Raw genomic sequence first — 16,565 nt, 5'->3', positions numbered from 1 at the left:
TTGGGTAGTTCTACTGTCTTCAACATAACTCTCATTATTTCTATGAGAGTTCTATTTGTCTGCTTTGTTACGTCATTTTGTTATGGAATATAAGCAATAGTTTTTTTTTGGTCATTGTATGTCTTCTTGACAACAAAATGCATCAAACTCCTAGCTATAAAATTTTCCTCCATTGTCTATCCTCAAACATTTAATCTTCTTTCCCATTTCATGTTCTTTCTACGCTGTAAAGGTTTTGAATACTGGAAAAACATTTGACATTCTCTTGATAGGCACACCTAACATCTTTTGGAGTAATCATTTACAAACAATACCAAATAGTTTGTGCCTCCAAGAGATGTGACTAATGATTCCCAAACATTAGAATGAACTAAGTCTAGAATGCCCTTAGTTCTTTTAGTAGATATATTAAATCTTAATCTATGCTAGTTGTTGATAACACAATGCTCACAAAATGGTAGACTTACAAATTTGAGTCCAAAAAATAACTCTTGTTTAGAAAGGATTTTCAATCCATTTTTTGACATGTGACTAAGTTTGTGATGCCACCTTATTTTCAATTCTTCTCTAAATTTTGTAATATAAGTCTTTGCCTCCTGATATGTCCTCTCATGTAACATATGCAAATTTGCATCAATCTTCTCTGCCTTCATCACCACAAGTGTTTCTCTGATAACCTTCATGATTCCCCTTTTAGCATGGAATTCATACCTAAGGTCATCCAATTATCCCATTGATAGCAAATTCTTCTTTAAGCCCTTCACATGTTGTATATCTAGAATAGCGTGAATCATACCATCATCTATCTTTACTTTGATGGATCCAATACCAACAATCTCCAAGGCATGATCATTTATCTAAGTACAATGATCCTCCTGAGATAGATTCACATTGGTGAAACCATTCTCTAAGAGAAGTGATATGTCATGTTGTTGTTGAGTCAACTAACCAAACTTTAACAAATCCCTTTTTGTCTTCCGTAAATGTTGTTGCATTATTGCATAAGATTTCTCTTTCATCTGAAGTACTTGCTATATAACTATGAGTATTTGATGACTTAGATTCTTTCCCTTTCACGTTTTTCTCTACCCCTCCTTTGTAGTGCCAACACTCCCTTTTTATATGCCTTTGATTTCCACAGTGACAATATTTAACTTTCTTCTTACCTTAAGACTTTGATTTGTTCTGTTTACTCTTATTAGAAACATGTTATATTGATATTCCTCTAGAGATAATTAGAGCCTCAGTTTGTTGAGAAGATATTTTTTTTTCTTTGTTTTTACGCCTACTTTCTTCCCCAAGGATAACAACTGTAACATCATTAAAGACTAACATTGTCTTCCAAGCACCATTGGCCATATTTATGATGAGATGATCATATGAATCAAGTAGACTTTGGAGTAAAAGTTCAACACATTCCTTATCTTCTATATTATGTTCCATAGCTAATAGTTGAGGGAATAGAGTTTTCAGGGTGTTGATGTGTTCAATCACCGAAATAGATTTTGGCATTCGAAGAGTGTAGAGTTTTGATAAAACAAATTGGTGAAATAAAATGTAATATTATCTTAAAAAACAAATATTAAAGAGTATTTGTCTCATGATCAATTACTAAAAATTACTTAGTACAAACAATAAATAATAAATAATTATTTTATTATGATGATTAACTATTTAGTTAATTTGATGCATATGATAGCTAATATTGGATAGGAAAAATAATTGAATCTTTAAAATTTTACAAATTTATTCTTAAGTAAGAATATATTTTTAATTACTTAAAATAAAATATTATGTCAAAAGGGTCATATTTAAAGTCTCATTTGCTTGTACCCTAAGCCAAGTCTTTGTATTTTGGTTTAGATCATAGGATGGATGCATATATCATACTAGGAATACTAAGTTTAATAGCAACAAAAACACATTTGAAAAATAGACCTTTGATCTAGATGTTTTAAGATCAAATTTAGTTAATGAAGAGGAACTAAAACCCATGAATCCTCCACCTACTTGCTCCATGGCACTAGAAATGGGTGGTCTTCTTTTTGTGTAGGGATGCAAAAGAATAATGTCTAACTCTAAACCCCTAAGGGGGTCTATATAGACTTTGTGAGCTTAAGTGGCTTCAGCCAATGTTTGGATTTTTCCATTCCTTGCCTTATATTGTTAGGTAGCATGTGAAACTATCTTAGGAGCTCTCTTGATCTAAATAAATGAAGTAATATAAATATAAAAACTTTAGATCTAAATAATGAGTGTTATATATACTTGTGATATGGATGTTCTTAAATCAAAATCATTCAATGAAGAGTTGATATAGATCTCAAAGACCAGAAAGTCTTTTATCCAATGACTCTCTTTCCTAGATCTTAGCATGTGAGGAGGTGGAATCCTCTCTAGAGAGATAGAGGCTAGGGTTGTTCCTCTCTTTGGAAATATAAATGGTAGAAGTGTTAAAAGCCTTAACTCCTATGGGAGTGTATAAAGGCTTCCTTATAAGCTTAAGTGACCTGACCTCATCTTGAGTTTGAGTCACTTAATCTAGTCTACCTGAGTTTTCATTAATTAATTAGATTTAGTGGGCTCCACTTAATTAATTAACCCAATCTAGAAAGATCATTCGTAAGCTGTTATGCAACTTTGTGTATTTACTTGAATGCTCTTATACACATATATGAATTAAAAATCCAAATATCCCTTTATAAATGTGCTAAAAAATAATATGAGTTCAAGTAGGGACCATTGGGACCATAGGAAAATATTGATTCCTTTAAAATTTAATTATGAAGTTGACTCAACATCCTACTATAAAGAGTCAATCGTAATCCAGTATCCTACAATATTAAAATAAAAAATTAATCTTAGGTCTATGACCTATTATCCACTATATGTAGGTCCGTATAAATTATTACCAATAATTTAACAAGGTGAATGATATCAATCTCTCAAGATTATCTCGATCATCCTTGAATCTCAGGTCCTCCTATTATATGACCAATTGATAAGCCTCATCTCTGCAAAAACATATGTCAAATTCTAATTAAGAAATTACTATGACCATAGATTTTCTAATCACATGTCCTTAGGATAATCTAAAGGGATAAGTGATCGAAATTCTCTGTTATACCAAAACACTTAGCCTTTTTACATGACAACTGTAGTCAAGAAAAACTAGAGAAATAGTCACTATGGGTTTTGTAGTACTCCTGGTATCGTCCTCAAGGACTGGCTTATGGAAATTGTTAATACTATAATAAATGAATTATTTTTGTTTAAATCTTAAAGTGAAAAAAAAAATTGGGAATTATCTTTTATGAAATGGGATTAAGTGAATGAAACTAAATTAATAACAAAATGAATATTGATTTTTAATTCAATCAATTCAAGTTGGGGGTTTTTCACAATCCAACTTAAGGTATAGAAATAAAGAGAACAAAGGTTTCTTAAGTAAGGTGATCTTAGGGTTTTGGGATTCTTGGCCGTTTGCAATCAACTTGAGTTCTATAACTCAAAATTGCATTTGAAACCTAGTTTTTCTTTTTTAAAACAGATTCCTAAAACCATCAAATGAATGAAATTTATTACCAATTTAAGATTTGGATTTTTAATCTTTCCTACTCCTTATAGCTTTGTTTTAGGGCAAATAACGATAGAAAGATGAGGATAACTAATGATCAAGAATCATCAAGAATCACTAGTATCGGGTAATAACCTACTGTATCATTCCCTAAACTAACTCACAAGGATAGGATAAAAAAAAAAACTGATAAATTGTCATCCAACCAATAATTAATCTCATTGTTATAATAATTTACCCATTGACCCTATAGGTTCCCTAACCTTTAGGTTTTCATGTTTCAAGCCCCAAGTTGGCTTCTTAGCCTCTCTTGGAGGTGATGTCACATTCACAATTCACAATTGGGTAAAAAATCCATAATTTGAATCAAAAGAAACTTAAAACAATATATTTAATAAAGATGAAAAAGAAAATAAATCAAAGTTCTCGTCTTCTTCCACCTTCAATGCCCAATTCTTCAGAAAAATATCCAAGATCTCTAAAACGTAGAACTAAGAGAGTTTATATAATATCATCAATTACCTAACATGTGGCACACTCTCATTGGCCACTTACTAGAAAATAATTACCTAAAAATGACTAAAAAAATAATAAAATAATAATATCTAGTCATGTGGGGCCCACTTAAGCAGATGGAGTGCCCAAGATGCAATTCCCGAGGTAAAGGAGGCAAAACATCAAAGTGGAAGTGGGTGAATTTGAAATTGGGGTCATTTCAAATTGGACTTTGAATTCATAAGTTGAATTTTGAAACGACCCTTCAACTTTGTATAGTTGTCTTTAAATGGATATAAGCTCTTCATTTTAGCTTCGATTTGTACATTGTTTGAAGCGTTGGACTTCTGACTTACCAAACTTCGAAATGATATATAGTATGCCTAAAATGGACTTCGGGAAGTACTCCAAATTTGTTCTCAAATTCGGAGTACATGTTGCCACCAGATTTTGAGTTCTAAATTTCCATGCAGCTGAATCTTGATTCATGCCTCATTTCCCATGTTTTATGGCCTTCTTTCTTACTTCATAATGGTCATTTATCATCTCCCAAACTCATGATATCCTTTTCTTACCTTTCCTTATGGTCCATGAGTCTTGACTCGCTTATTTCCTCATTAAACCATTTCTTGATATTTCAAAATCTAAAGTGATTCAACTTGCACCCTTTTCTTCCCTTGAACTTGAGATAAACCTCCAAAATATAAGTTAAACTCATGACTAGGGCCTTAGCATCGATTAAATTCAAGTTGGCTTATTTGAGCGTCCTTTGGTGCACAAATCATATTGAATATGTGCTATTAAAGCACACATTTTGGCTCCAATCAACATGTTGTCTTAAACCCATGAGATATCATGATATCTGTCTTGAGTATACTTGTATTACTTGCCTAGGTCAATAGTGACCTAATCTATAGGGACTATATGACCACCTTAAAGTCTCACCTGTAGGTTAAAGTTATTGAAGACCTTAACACTAGCTTAGTATCCTCTCAAGGTTAAGAACACATATAGTATAATAGAATAGTGAGGTCATGACTACCTAATAGCTAATGTCATGATTTATCATAAGTCTTGTCCAATGTGTAACCATAAACACTAGTGCACTTACTATGGAAAACTCATCTTAATAACCAAGACAAGTCATCCTTCTAATTCATTCACATCCCTTTGTTGGACATTGATATACAAACAAAATTAAGGAAAGTTTTTCAATGTATAAGGGTAGGGTTTAGGTAAGTCACTATAGTCATGTTTTTTGGTACTTAACTATAGACCCTGCATTTTCTTCTCATAGCACATGCTTTTTTTTTTTTTTTTATCTTACTTGGTGTCTTCTCCCTTCCACTTTATGTCCTTACTTTACCTTGGCATTGATTTTTTAAGCCACTTTTGGAGATTTTTTGGACAGAGTTTTAGATCCACAATGTGAATTTAATGGCACCCTAGGAGTCCCTAAAGTTTTAGTGCATTTGAAGCTCAAATATGGCTTCATCTGCATGAAATAAGTCTTTTAACCTTTGTTTTGTTTTTGTTTTTTTATTTTTATTTTATTTTTTGTTTTTTGCCTTTTTAATGTCATTTTTAGTAGTTCTCTCTTGATTTTATAAGGATAAAAACCCACTCATTTTGAGAGAGAGAAGAAAGAGAAGAGAAGAGAAGATTGAAAGATTTGGAGGTGAACTTGGCTTGGAGAAGAAGTTTGAGCATACTAGAAACTAAGTAACCTACTTGAGAGGAGTTTTTTTTGGTGAGTTCTCCTTTATTTCGTCTTTTTTTTTTAATCTTGGTTTCTTTTCGTTCATTTATTGATTCTTAAGATGGTGATTATAAGGGTTGTGGATACTGAAAGGCCACATCCTTTATTTTGGGTATTTATCTTCATTTTCAAATTCTAAACTACTATGTTTCATTTTTGTCAATTTGAGAGTTTGCTAGATGTTTGTTCATATGACTAAATCATTTTTCCAATTGTTTTTCAATTCTTGCTTGGTTGGATTTTGCTTATTTCTTAGTTTTTTCTTTTCTTTTAGATGCCCATTGACTTGTAACATGATATTGAGCTTATTTTGGTTTAGAATCTTTGATGATTTTTAGAGGTGTTTTTGACTAATTTTGAAATTGCAAGTTTAGAGCCACATGTGCTTGTTGTTTGGTGAAATCTTTTTCTATAAAATGCTCTTTGGATCTCTTTTTGTCTTTTTTGGCTTTCTCTTTAAAATTGATTGTAGAATCTTGTATTCAAGTTCCCTTTTTACTAAATTAGACATTCTATACCTCTTGTGAACTTAATTCCATGTTCATTCAAGGGTTGGGAAGGAGTGAGAGCCTTGTAGTTGATCTATAGTCCATATTATAGCCAACATCACTCATTTTCTAAATATTTGATTTTCAACTTTTTTTTTATTTCAAAGACATGGATTATCTTTACAAATATGAAATTAATGGGGTTCTTCTTTGCCTTTGTGAATCTCTTTCCATATGCTCATTAAAGGGCTAGAATGTTTGGTTGTCGATGAAAAATAATTTGGGCGTGTTAAAGCCCACATCTCTTGATTGTAGAATATTGACTACTTATTGTCCTATTTTTGGGTGTCAAAATGTTTTTATAAATCTAAACTATTTTCATTATTCTAAATTATTTTTTAGACTTGAAATTTATTTTGGACATCTTGAATGTGTCAAAGAATTTTTGGCATGTTGAAAAGCTCTTTCCCAAGCTTGTTGAATAATCTGGTTTTCCTAAATGCTTGTTTGTTGCTCTATTTTTTCATACTGAAATTTTTTTATAAATCAATCTTATTTCTTCCTTTTAAAATTTATTTTTAAGGCTTGGACTTTGGTCTAGATATTCTACATAAACTTGGGAGCTTTGTACTTCTTGCAAAATTTGTTACTATGCTTATAGAATAAGTTAATCTTTCCATGCTTGTTGTGTTGTCATGTTTTTTAGTTGTGAGATGTTTTATGAAATATGTATCATATGGTGTATGTTTGGGCTCCTTTGGCTTTTGAAATGTGCTCTAAACATCTTGTATATGCTAGAGAATTTTTGTTCTAATTTTTATCTCATCTTTAATCTTATTAGATATCTCATATATGCTAGAGAATTTTTGCCCTAATTTTGATCCCACCTTTAATCTTGTTAAGTAAATCAATCTTTTGCATGCTTGTTTGCTACCCTTGTTTTTGAGCTATAAGATGTTTTAGTGAAACTTGTACAATATGGTGTATGTTTTGGCTCCTTTGGCTTTTGAAATGTGTTATAGACATTTTATACATGCTAGAGATTTTTTTTTCTTGATTTTTGTCTCATCTCTAACCTTGTCAAATAAATCAATCTTTGCATGTTGTTTATTATTTTTTTATTTTATTTTATTTTTTATTTTTTTATTTTTGAGTTGTGTTTCTTTTGGAAATGTGTTTTAGACATCTTGCATATGTTATAGGTTTTTGCCCTGATTTTTATCTCATCTTTAATTATGTCAAATAAATTAGTCTTTTGAGTACTAGAATGCCATCCTTTTTTGTGCTGATAGATGTTTATTGAAATCAGTCCTATTTGGAGCACTTTTAGTCTTCCATAGCTCTTAGTTTGTGTACTATACATCTTGTATATATTGAAAGTACAATTATATATATCAACATGGGGGTGGGTATAGGTTAATAACAATGTTGTTAACCCATGAGCTTTCCCAACTGAGTTTCGATGATTACAAAACAAAGTTAAGATTGGTGGTGGGTACAGATAAATAAGGATGTTTTTAGTCTAAGAGTTCTCCTAATTAAGTTTTGATGATTATAATATAAAGTTAAGGTTACTAAGAATTCAAATCAAGCTAATTATTTTGGGTGTACCTTTGAAAATTTAAAGAAAGTTTAAACAATTATGAAAGAAGATAAATGCAATGAAGATTTTGGCTACTTTAATGACTCAAAGTGATGTACGACTTATTGCAAGGTTCTCACTTGCTAGTACAATTGAGTATAAATTTTCATGCACTTAAAGTTTTAAAATCATCCATATTTGAACTTAAAATGATCAATTTTTTTTTTAAAAAAATGATGATTTCATGTTTTTAATAAAATTTTAAGTCCAATTCTTCTCAAACTTGTTTTAAAGGGTTTTGTGGTGTTGAACACAAGTTGCTGAGGTTCCAAGCCTCAAACTGGTCTCTTTATGCACTTTACAATGCAATTGATTGAGGTAAGGAGGAATCAATTAAACTAGTTGGGCTCAATCACTCAAGGTGCATTTTGTAGTCTCTCTTTTTTTTTTTCCAATAAATGTGTTCAACAATTGAGGCAAAACCTCAACCAATCAAGGATCGGTCAAACCAATTAAGGGTTTGAATCCCAACAATCACCTATTTGTGCATTAAATGTACAACAGCTAGTGAACCAGTCAAACCATTTGCTCAACTAATCAAGCCATTTTTATTGGTTTTTGGGAATCCTGAGTTAGAAAACTATAAATTGAAGTGTTTAAGAGTATTTATGGATATGAGACTTACAACATTCAATTGAAAAACAATTTTCTCTCATTTAAAGCTCTTTTTCAAATGCTTTCAATTCTAAACTTGCTATTATATCTTTTATGCACCTTCAAGTCCTTAGTTTTCATTTGTATTGAGAGGCTCACTTGCAACTAAGATTAGAGTTCAAAAATTCATCCTCATTTATTCTCATGAGAAAAAGTTTTTGAGCTACCCTTGATTACTTGAAGTGTTTGTAAAGATCTATTGGAACCTTAGAATCCAAATTTAACTAATTGAAGACTTGTGGTTCAAGCTCTGGAGCTAGTTTTCGCAAATTTTACCACATTGTACTATTTTTTCTCTTCATCTAAGTTTTGTCCTATTGGCTTTATTTGCAATGTTTTTGACGAGACAATCTTAATAGTCCAAAAGCATTAAAAGGATATCATACACTTTTCCCTTCACAACAATTTTTCCTTGTAAGATTTTATTGAGATATATTCTAAAAAATTGTTATCATCCAAAAAATGTTATAAACATTTATGGTACTTTATGGATGATAATCCTATTACCATGTTTACACTATTACCATATTTATATTGCTCTTAATTTACAAATAAGGATTTATGAGCAAATAAAAGGGGCCAAACAACTAACTTATTCTCTCTTCTTTCATTATTTCTCTATGTCATTTTATTTCCATATGAAACTATTTACATAACAATGAATTTTGAATGGAAACCAATATTTTCTTCCTTTTTTGATTTTTTTTTCAATTATGACTTTATTTTCATATTTTGTTATCAATTTACAAGAAGACAAGTTTTTCGTAAAATCTAGGACCTTGGACAGATTGGGTCAGGTTGATAGCCAACCCGAGCCTAACTTGAATTAAGAAACAATCAACCCAACTCAAACCCATGTCATCCTCTAACCAAAAATATTTAACTTAACTCAACCTAATCTTATTTTTCTATGCACAGGTTGAGTTTAGGTCGATCAATTTAGACTTAGATTGGTTAACTTAATTGAGTTATATGATTCAAAATCCATCCACAATATATATATATATATATTTCAAATTTTAAATAACAAAAAAGTAAAAATATTTTTATCTATCTTTCTAGAAAAATGAAAAAAAAATAGAATAGTTATAATTTTATATTTTTTAAGTCCAACCCAAATCTAGCATTTTATGAAATTTCAATTTATTTGTAATTTAAATTTTATTTTCTTATTTCATTTCTTTTTATCTCTTACCCTCATTAATATAATTTTTTTATTTTTAGTTATATTATTAACGATAATTAATATGGGTTTTATTAAATCTTTGTATGAAAATAAGATGTTTTAATAATAAACATTAGATTATTATCACAATAGGTATATGTTATTGATTCGTGCCCACTTGGTGTCTCAGCTGATTCGTGTCCAACTGGTGCTCCTTGATTGAGGGAGTAATCAACAAAATTTATAACCTATTACACCATATACTAGGGTAGCAAAGAAAAAGCCACTATAGTATAACGGCTTTAGGATCGTTCACTGGGAAGGGTTTCCAAATTATCAATGATATCAATTCAAAGTGAATTGCTAGTGTTTCATTTCAAGGTTAGCTCAAGAAATAAAATACAAACTTTGATTAGCAAAGATTTAGATTTAAACTAACTAACAAAACAAGTAATGGGAATAACTTAGGAAGAAAAGCATTCCTTGGAGAGTCAGGTTCACTGGGGTGGTTCCTCATGCAAAAGACATAGCTTCGATCAGATGGTTCATTTCCTCGCATTAGAGATTCAACATATAGTCAATTCTCTAACCGGCGTTGTACAGATACATCCTTTAATTAGATTTCAACTTTAATTCTCTCACTGATGCAACTTGCAATGGTTTAAGCCTCTCACTAAGCCTTAACCATTCAAGGTGATCTTTAACCTTGGACTTCCCTTCTCAAGCTCGCAAGAGATAACTAATGGATGTCTCCTTGGAGTCCAAAAGCTTACCAAGTGTTGGCAATTCCAGAAAATCCTACCTTAAAGTCACCTCCCAGAGGCTCGCAAGGGGTAAACTAGTGCATCTCCATGGTTGGAAATCACTTGTCTTACCAAGTGTTGGCCCAGGTGACTCTAAGGTGTTTTAAGTTAACTAAAAACATAGAAATCACTAAGGATTTCACTTCCTCTTCATTACTTGCTAAAACCACAAAGCTTTGCATTCTTGCACTTGGAACCTTCCCCGACAACCTTAGCTCCAAGGAATTAGAGGTTTAGTTACTCATTCTCTGGGGAAAACTCCTCAGAGAGTTCATAACTTAGTAAGAAAATAAAAATACAAAGTGAGAAGGTAAGGCAAAACAAAGGGCCTGAACTTTACTTGCTTTCCCAAAACTTTTCAAAAGGATTCCCTCTCGAGAACAGGCTCCCGAGAGGGATTTATATGAACATAATATAAAACTAATTATTATATGGATATTTTCTCTTTTTACTAACTTAAAAGCTAAGGAATCTTGTAATTGGTGGCTTACAAGGAGTATTTTGGGATTTAGACAACAAAAATCTGATGCAAAATATCTCCCAATGTCGGTAGCAAATATCGGGATGCTCCAGGAACCATTTCGCAAGAGAAAATGGTGTCTGCGAGATTTCGCAGACACTCAAGAAGGGCTGCGAAATCACTTCGCAGCAAAAAGCTATTTTCGCAGGACTGCGAAGTTGGCTTCCACCTTGATGTTCTCAGCTTCCAGCTTGCGGCATATATCGGGCAACTTCAGAAGGAAATACACCCTACTGTACAAAAAGGCTGCGAAATCACTTCGCAACAAAAGGGTGATTTCGCAACACTTTGTAAAATGCTTCCTTCAGCTTGGAGTGATTGGCTTGCAATGGCTGCAACTTCTTCGTTTCAACTCCGAATTGCGCACCGTTTGAAGCATTGGATTGTTGACTTCCTGAGCTCTGAAATGGTATATAACATACATCAATTGGACTCCAGAAAGTGCTCCAAAAGTGGTTGCTACGACTATCATCAAGAATATGCTTCATGGCAGATTCTCTTTACTTTTTCTCCTTGCATTCCGGATTCACTCTTGGCAAATGAATTCCAAGCTTTGCCCAAGATTCCTCATACTTCTCCTCAATCTTGAATTGCTTTGGTGATCAAATTACTAACAAAAACACCAAAACTTACACAAAGTGATTAAAATTGCTTTCAAGGGTCCTTAACATGCCAATTGAGTTAAAAGGCCAAAACTACTACTCAAAAGTGTTTAAAAGGATTAATTATAAGCTATCAAATAGCACTTTTTGAGTAGTAATCACTCCCCCCAACCGACATATTGCTAGTCTCTTAGCAATAAAGGAGAGAAAAATGAAAATAAAAAGTAACTTATACTAAAATTTACAACATCATGCTGATAAAAAACAATTCTCAAGTGGCATGATGATCTAATTCTCTCATGAAACATTAAAGAAATACAAACCCAAATTTCAACAAGAGTTATAACAAACTATGCTAAACACTGTCAATCAAGGGAATGCATTATGCAAACTGAAGTTTTAAAATCATTTCCACTTTCAAAGAACCAAACTTTATTATTCCTCAAAAATCTATGTGTATTGGTTCCTTAGCTTCCGAGAATAATATGGTAAACTAATCTCTCCCCCTAACCTATCTCTTTTCAACACTTAGCAAACTAACCAAAATCAATAAAGAAAGAACACACTTTCTCTTTTTTTTTTTTTTTAGAGAGACTTTATGGGGTACTCTTTCTGAATTGTCCATGTAATGGGGGTCCATCGATGACTCCCAACCAATTAAGGTTTAGGGCATCAAGTTTTAAGGATCTTTCAACCACTAACTCGGATTTTTCCCCGGACTTTTGTGAATGAATTTCTAATACCCAAACACCTACCATATGCTAACTCCACCTATCCACCCTTGTAACAAGCATTAAGGTCGGTGACTCCCAACCAATTAAGGCTTAGGGCACCAGACTTCAAAGATTTTCACCATATACCCCTCAGACCTTGCTCGGGTTTTAAGGCAAGCAAACAACTTTCTTTATTTCAAAGGCTCATTGGCCTTTTGCAGGGTGTTTCAATTTTATCAAATGAGGTCAAATGTACCAAGTCCCAAAATTATCCTAAGTCAAGAGGGAAATAGCTTTTCATGTTATAATCGGAATCTAATGTGCACAGTGTGTGAATAGCTTAAAGTGGAAGAACTCAATTCAATTTCAATAGAAGTTTCAACAATTGAACCACTTTAGTGAGCATAATCCATAGTCTAAGTTAAGTGAAAAACAACAGTTCAATTTCTCTTGTTTTAATTTGAAAATTTTTCCTCAAAATTCATGGAGAATAGAGTAAAAAAAATAAAAAGCAAAAACTACAACTAATTTATCAACATAATTGCATTACCAAAATGACTTAACATACTTCCTTTAACTTAGCATACTTCCTTCCTCATTCCCCCCCAACTGAACTAAGCATTGTCCTCAATGTGATATGAGTGATTGTAATTAAAGGGAGGAAGTGGTACCTCCTGAGTGATATCAATTTCGCATACTGATTGGAGAAACCACATGTTTAAAAAAGAATAGAATATGTGAGAAAAGGAAATAAGGATAAATTAATGCTAACTGTTAACAAGAAATATTAGACTTGTATTACTTTGAATCCATTTGAGTACAATGCAAAAGAAAAGCAATACAAGCAATCCCAAATATTGTACCAAAATAATGGGATTTCTTTCAAACTAAAAAAAAATGAAATACATAAAACAAAAGCAGTAGATATAAATATATTGATCTGATGAGTGGGTGGTGCTGGGGCTAGGCAGATGGGTCTGCTTCTTCAGCTGGTGCTTCAGCTGGGGCCTGAGGCTCTATTGGATGAGAATGTGGCACTACTGTGGTAGATGTGGAGGGTTCAACAGCTGGTGGCAGGTCGAAATGAAGCTGGAGTTGCCTTAAGATGGCAGTGTGTTGAGTCTGAGTGGCCAACATCTGCTCTTGGCATGCTCTAATGGCTGTCATCTCTTGAGCAAGGCTGCTCTAAGATGCTGTGATGGTCTCCAATGAACGGCTGTGGACCCCGCATTTCAGCTCAATGCGTTTCCCACTCGATGGCGAGCTCGATTTTTATTTGAAAATTTGGTTTTTATTGATTATTTGAAAATGACATGGAGTCGCCACTTATTTTTGTTTTATTTTTAAAGGGTAAACAAAATAAGAAAGAAAAACCCTAAGTGTGACTCCTTATTTTGGAAAAGGCGGTCTGTGAAAATCGGATCGGGTTCGGGGGTTAGGTTACTTATCGAGAAGGTACGGTAAAGACCGTAGCACCCCTCTAAGTCCCTAAAGTCGGGTCTCTACTACTAAAATGAAGCTGACATGGCAATCAAAGAGAAAATCAATGAATACTCAAATCAAATCATGCACATATGAGTATCAGGATATGCAATAGAGGATAACTGAAGTGGAAGTGGATGCGTACCTGATCAGCAAACGGCAACGCGCTATCACAAAATGAGATTAGTGCATAGTAATGAACATAAAGTATGTCACTCATGTCACCAAAACAGATAAAGAAGCACCAATAGCACGCATGATATTTCATTCAAAATTCATTTTTATTTTAAAGCAAATTTATTTGATGTAGGGCCCCCACCAAAGCTTGTTTATTTTGCATGAACCAAATCCGTAAATTCCATCATTAGGAATTACAAAATTTGATTCTTGCTTATTTTAAAACATTTAAAAAAAAAACAAAAGAGATGTGAAAATGGCTTGCTAAGAAGAAGAGTGGCAGCAAAATTTTTTTTTTTTGAAGAATGGATTTTTGGAATCTAAGAAAAAAACTAAGGATGAAAAATGGATGAGTTTGAGATTATTTTAAAACAAACTAAGATCTAGAAAATTATTTGAAGAAAGGGATTTAAAAGAATATTTTCAAAATTAGAGAAGGTGAAATGGGAAATGGCACTATGGCCCAAAGGTGGCCATGCACCATGCAGAGAATAGAGCCATTCTGGAGGATAACTCATGCTACTGCCTCTTATTTCAATGTGGGGAACCCAATTTGAAAGGCTAGGTCAATTTCAGAACTTGCAGTCTTCCAGCTTCTTGACCACTTCTGAAATTTTGGGGCCATGAGCAGGCAAGTGTAGAGTAGATAATTGAGTCACTTCCCTGGTGTCATCACTCTTCGCTTCCTTCTGTCTTGAAGCCTTCTAATTAGCAGCCAAGGATCCCTCCTAAGTGAATCTGGAATTGAGATTTGCCAAGCAATCCTGCAATAGGAGTAACGTCACCGGTTCCCCAAGTAACTGTTTGGCAATGAAAGTCGCTCTCATTCAAACAAGTCATGCGTCGGAAGTATGTGAGGGCAGAACGAAGCTATGTGAAGGCTATTGAGCATTGGTTATTTAGTTTTGAACAAGCCCGGTTTGCTGAGAGAACAAGGCGACGACCCCGAAAATAAAGAACATGAGAAGCATCCCAGAGTGCTCAAAGTCATTTGTGTGAGATGGGTTCAAGACCCCATTCACAAAGAACTTGAGATGAGTTGAATACAAAAACTCTATGCACATATCAATAAAAGCTCTGATTGCCACCACATAAAGCTCCAAGTATCTAAGTCTTCCATCAAAACCAGACACTGGGTTCAAAACCCGAACTTGAAACCCCTTTGGGTTCATCACAAATCTCACTATTGCGCTGCATATGTGCCACAAACTCACTGCTGGAAACAGCGTTCCTGGCAGAACATGCTCCATGAATGAACCCATTCCTTTTCAATCAAAATCAAATCAGAGTAACAATTGATCTCTCCAACCAGTTTTTCCTATTTCAACAATATCTTCCGCAGCATCAAGAAGAATTTGGAGATATATCAGCAGCCATGGATGAGAATATCTGTGACTAAGACCAACTCGGTCAACAAAGGAAACCCACAATTCTTTATATGGATCCCCTTAATATGCTTGATTGTCAGCGGTCTTTCTCAAACATTCATGATCAAATTTAGTAATATTCAAAGGAACCCGTTTCCCTTCAGTCATCTCCTTCTTTACATCATCTGATTCAATAGTCGATTCACCTGGACTGCCACAAACAACCTTTTCAGTCTCGGGTTCATGTTTTATCCCATTCCCTCATCATATGGGTTTAAAATGTTTGCCTTAGTATTATTTGTTGCTTCCTGTGAATCCATTGCTTCTTGCATCACTCGCCTCGCTTTACAGCATGTGAAGTCCTGTACTGCCACTGGAGCCCATGCTAAACTGGTTATGGATGGCTTGATGTAGTTGCTGCCGAAGATGAGATGAGTGAAGGGCCCCTAAGTTAAATCCATCAAGTCGTCCCATAGGAAAATGCTGAAATTGCATCATAGACACAGCACTATCACAAAGTTATTCTTTCCGGTGAGGGTCCATAGGAAAATCAGTATTTCTACCCTTAAATCCTGGTAATACAAGAAAATCTTCATTCTGGATACTGAATTCTCAGTTTTGATGGACAACTCCAATGCTTCGCTTCCACAGAGAACCCAACTATCCTTGAAAGCTACCAGCAGAATTAAGGTGAGCGGTCAGTTGGGGAAAATCATCTGTGTCAAAAGGAACATTCTCATGGACACTCAAATCCTTTAATGATGCCATGGAATTTGAATGATTATTCACTGCTTGGACCTGACTTTGAGATCGTAGCCCTCCCACAGAAGAATAAGAATTTCTGGATATAAATGTCACCTAGTGAAAGAACGCCACCCATTAATCTGCTAGTTTCTTTTGTACCCATATTCCCATATTCATTTTGAATTGACATCTTTGCTAGCCTCTTGGCCAAGGATGGAGACAAGTGCTTTCAATTGAGCCCGTTTGAATACTGATTCATTATGACTAAGTACCAAGTCTAGGATCTTCCCAATTGGATGGCAAGTCATCATTAAAATACGGGCTAGCAATATAAAATTTGCGCCTTCAAAAAGTCCAAATCTGCTGCACATTGCTTA

At 33.6% G+C, this 16,565-nt stretch overlaps 1 protein-coding gene across 1 annotated transcript; it reads right to left on the bottom strand.

Moving 5' to 3' along the window:
* Positions 1-14,976: 14,976 nt before the first annotated feature.
* LOC100251257 (uncharacterized) lies at positions 14,977-15,339 on the bottom strand. The gene has a single exon (XM_002270565.1). It carries the CDS (start codon positions 15,337-15,339, stop codon positions 14,977-14,979), a length of 363 nt encoding a protein of 120 aa, XP_002270601.1.
* Positions 15,340-16,565: the final 1,226 nt, after the last annotated feature.

The sequence above is a fragment of the Vitis vinifera genome, chromosome 6 (assembly GCF_030704535.1).
Source record: "Vitis vinifera cultivar Pinot Noir 40024 chromosome 6, ASM3070453v1".
Taxonomy (NCBI): Eukaryota; Viridiplantae; Streptophyta; class Magnoliopsida; order Vitales; family Vitaceae; genus Vitis; species Vitis vinifera.
Note: the sequence above shows the minus strand (reverse complement) of the source record. Positions and strands in the feature narration are given on the sequence as shown.

Coding starts and splice junctions, on each gene's coding strand:
- LOC100251257 (XM_002270565.1), bottom strand. CDS start 15,339: ATGGGTTCATTCATGGAGCATGTTCTGCCAGGAACGCTGTTTCCAGCA.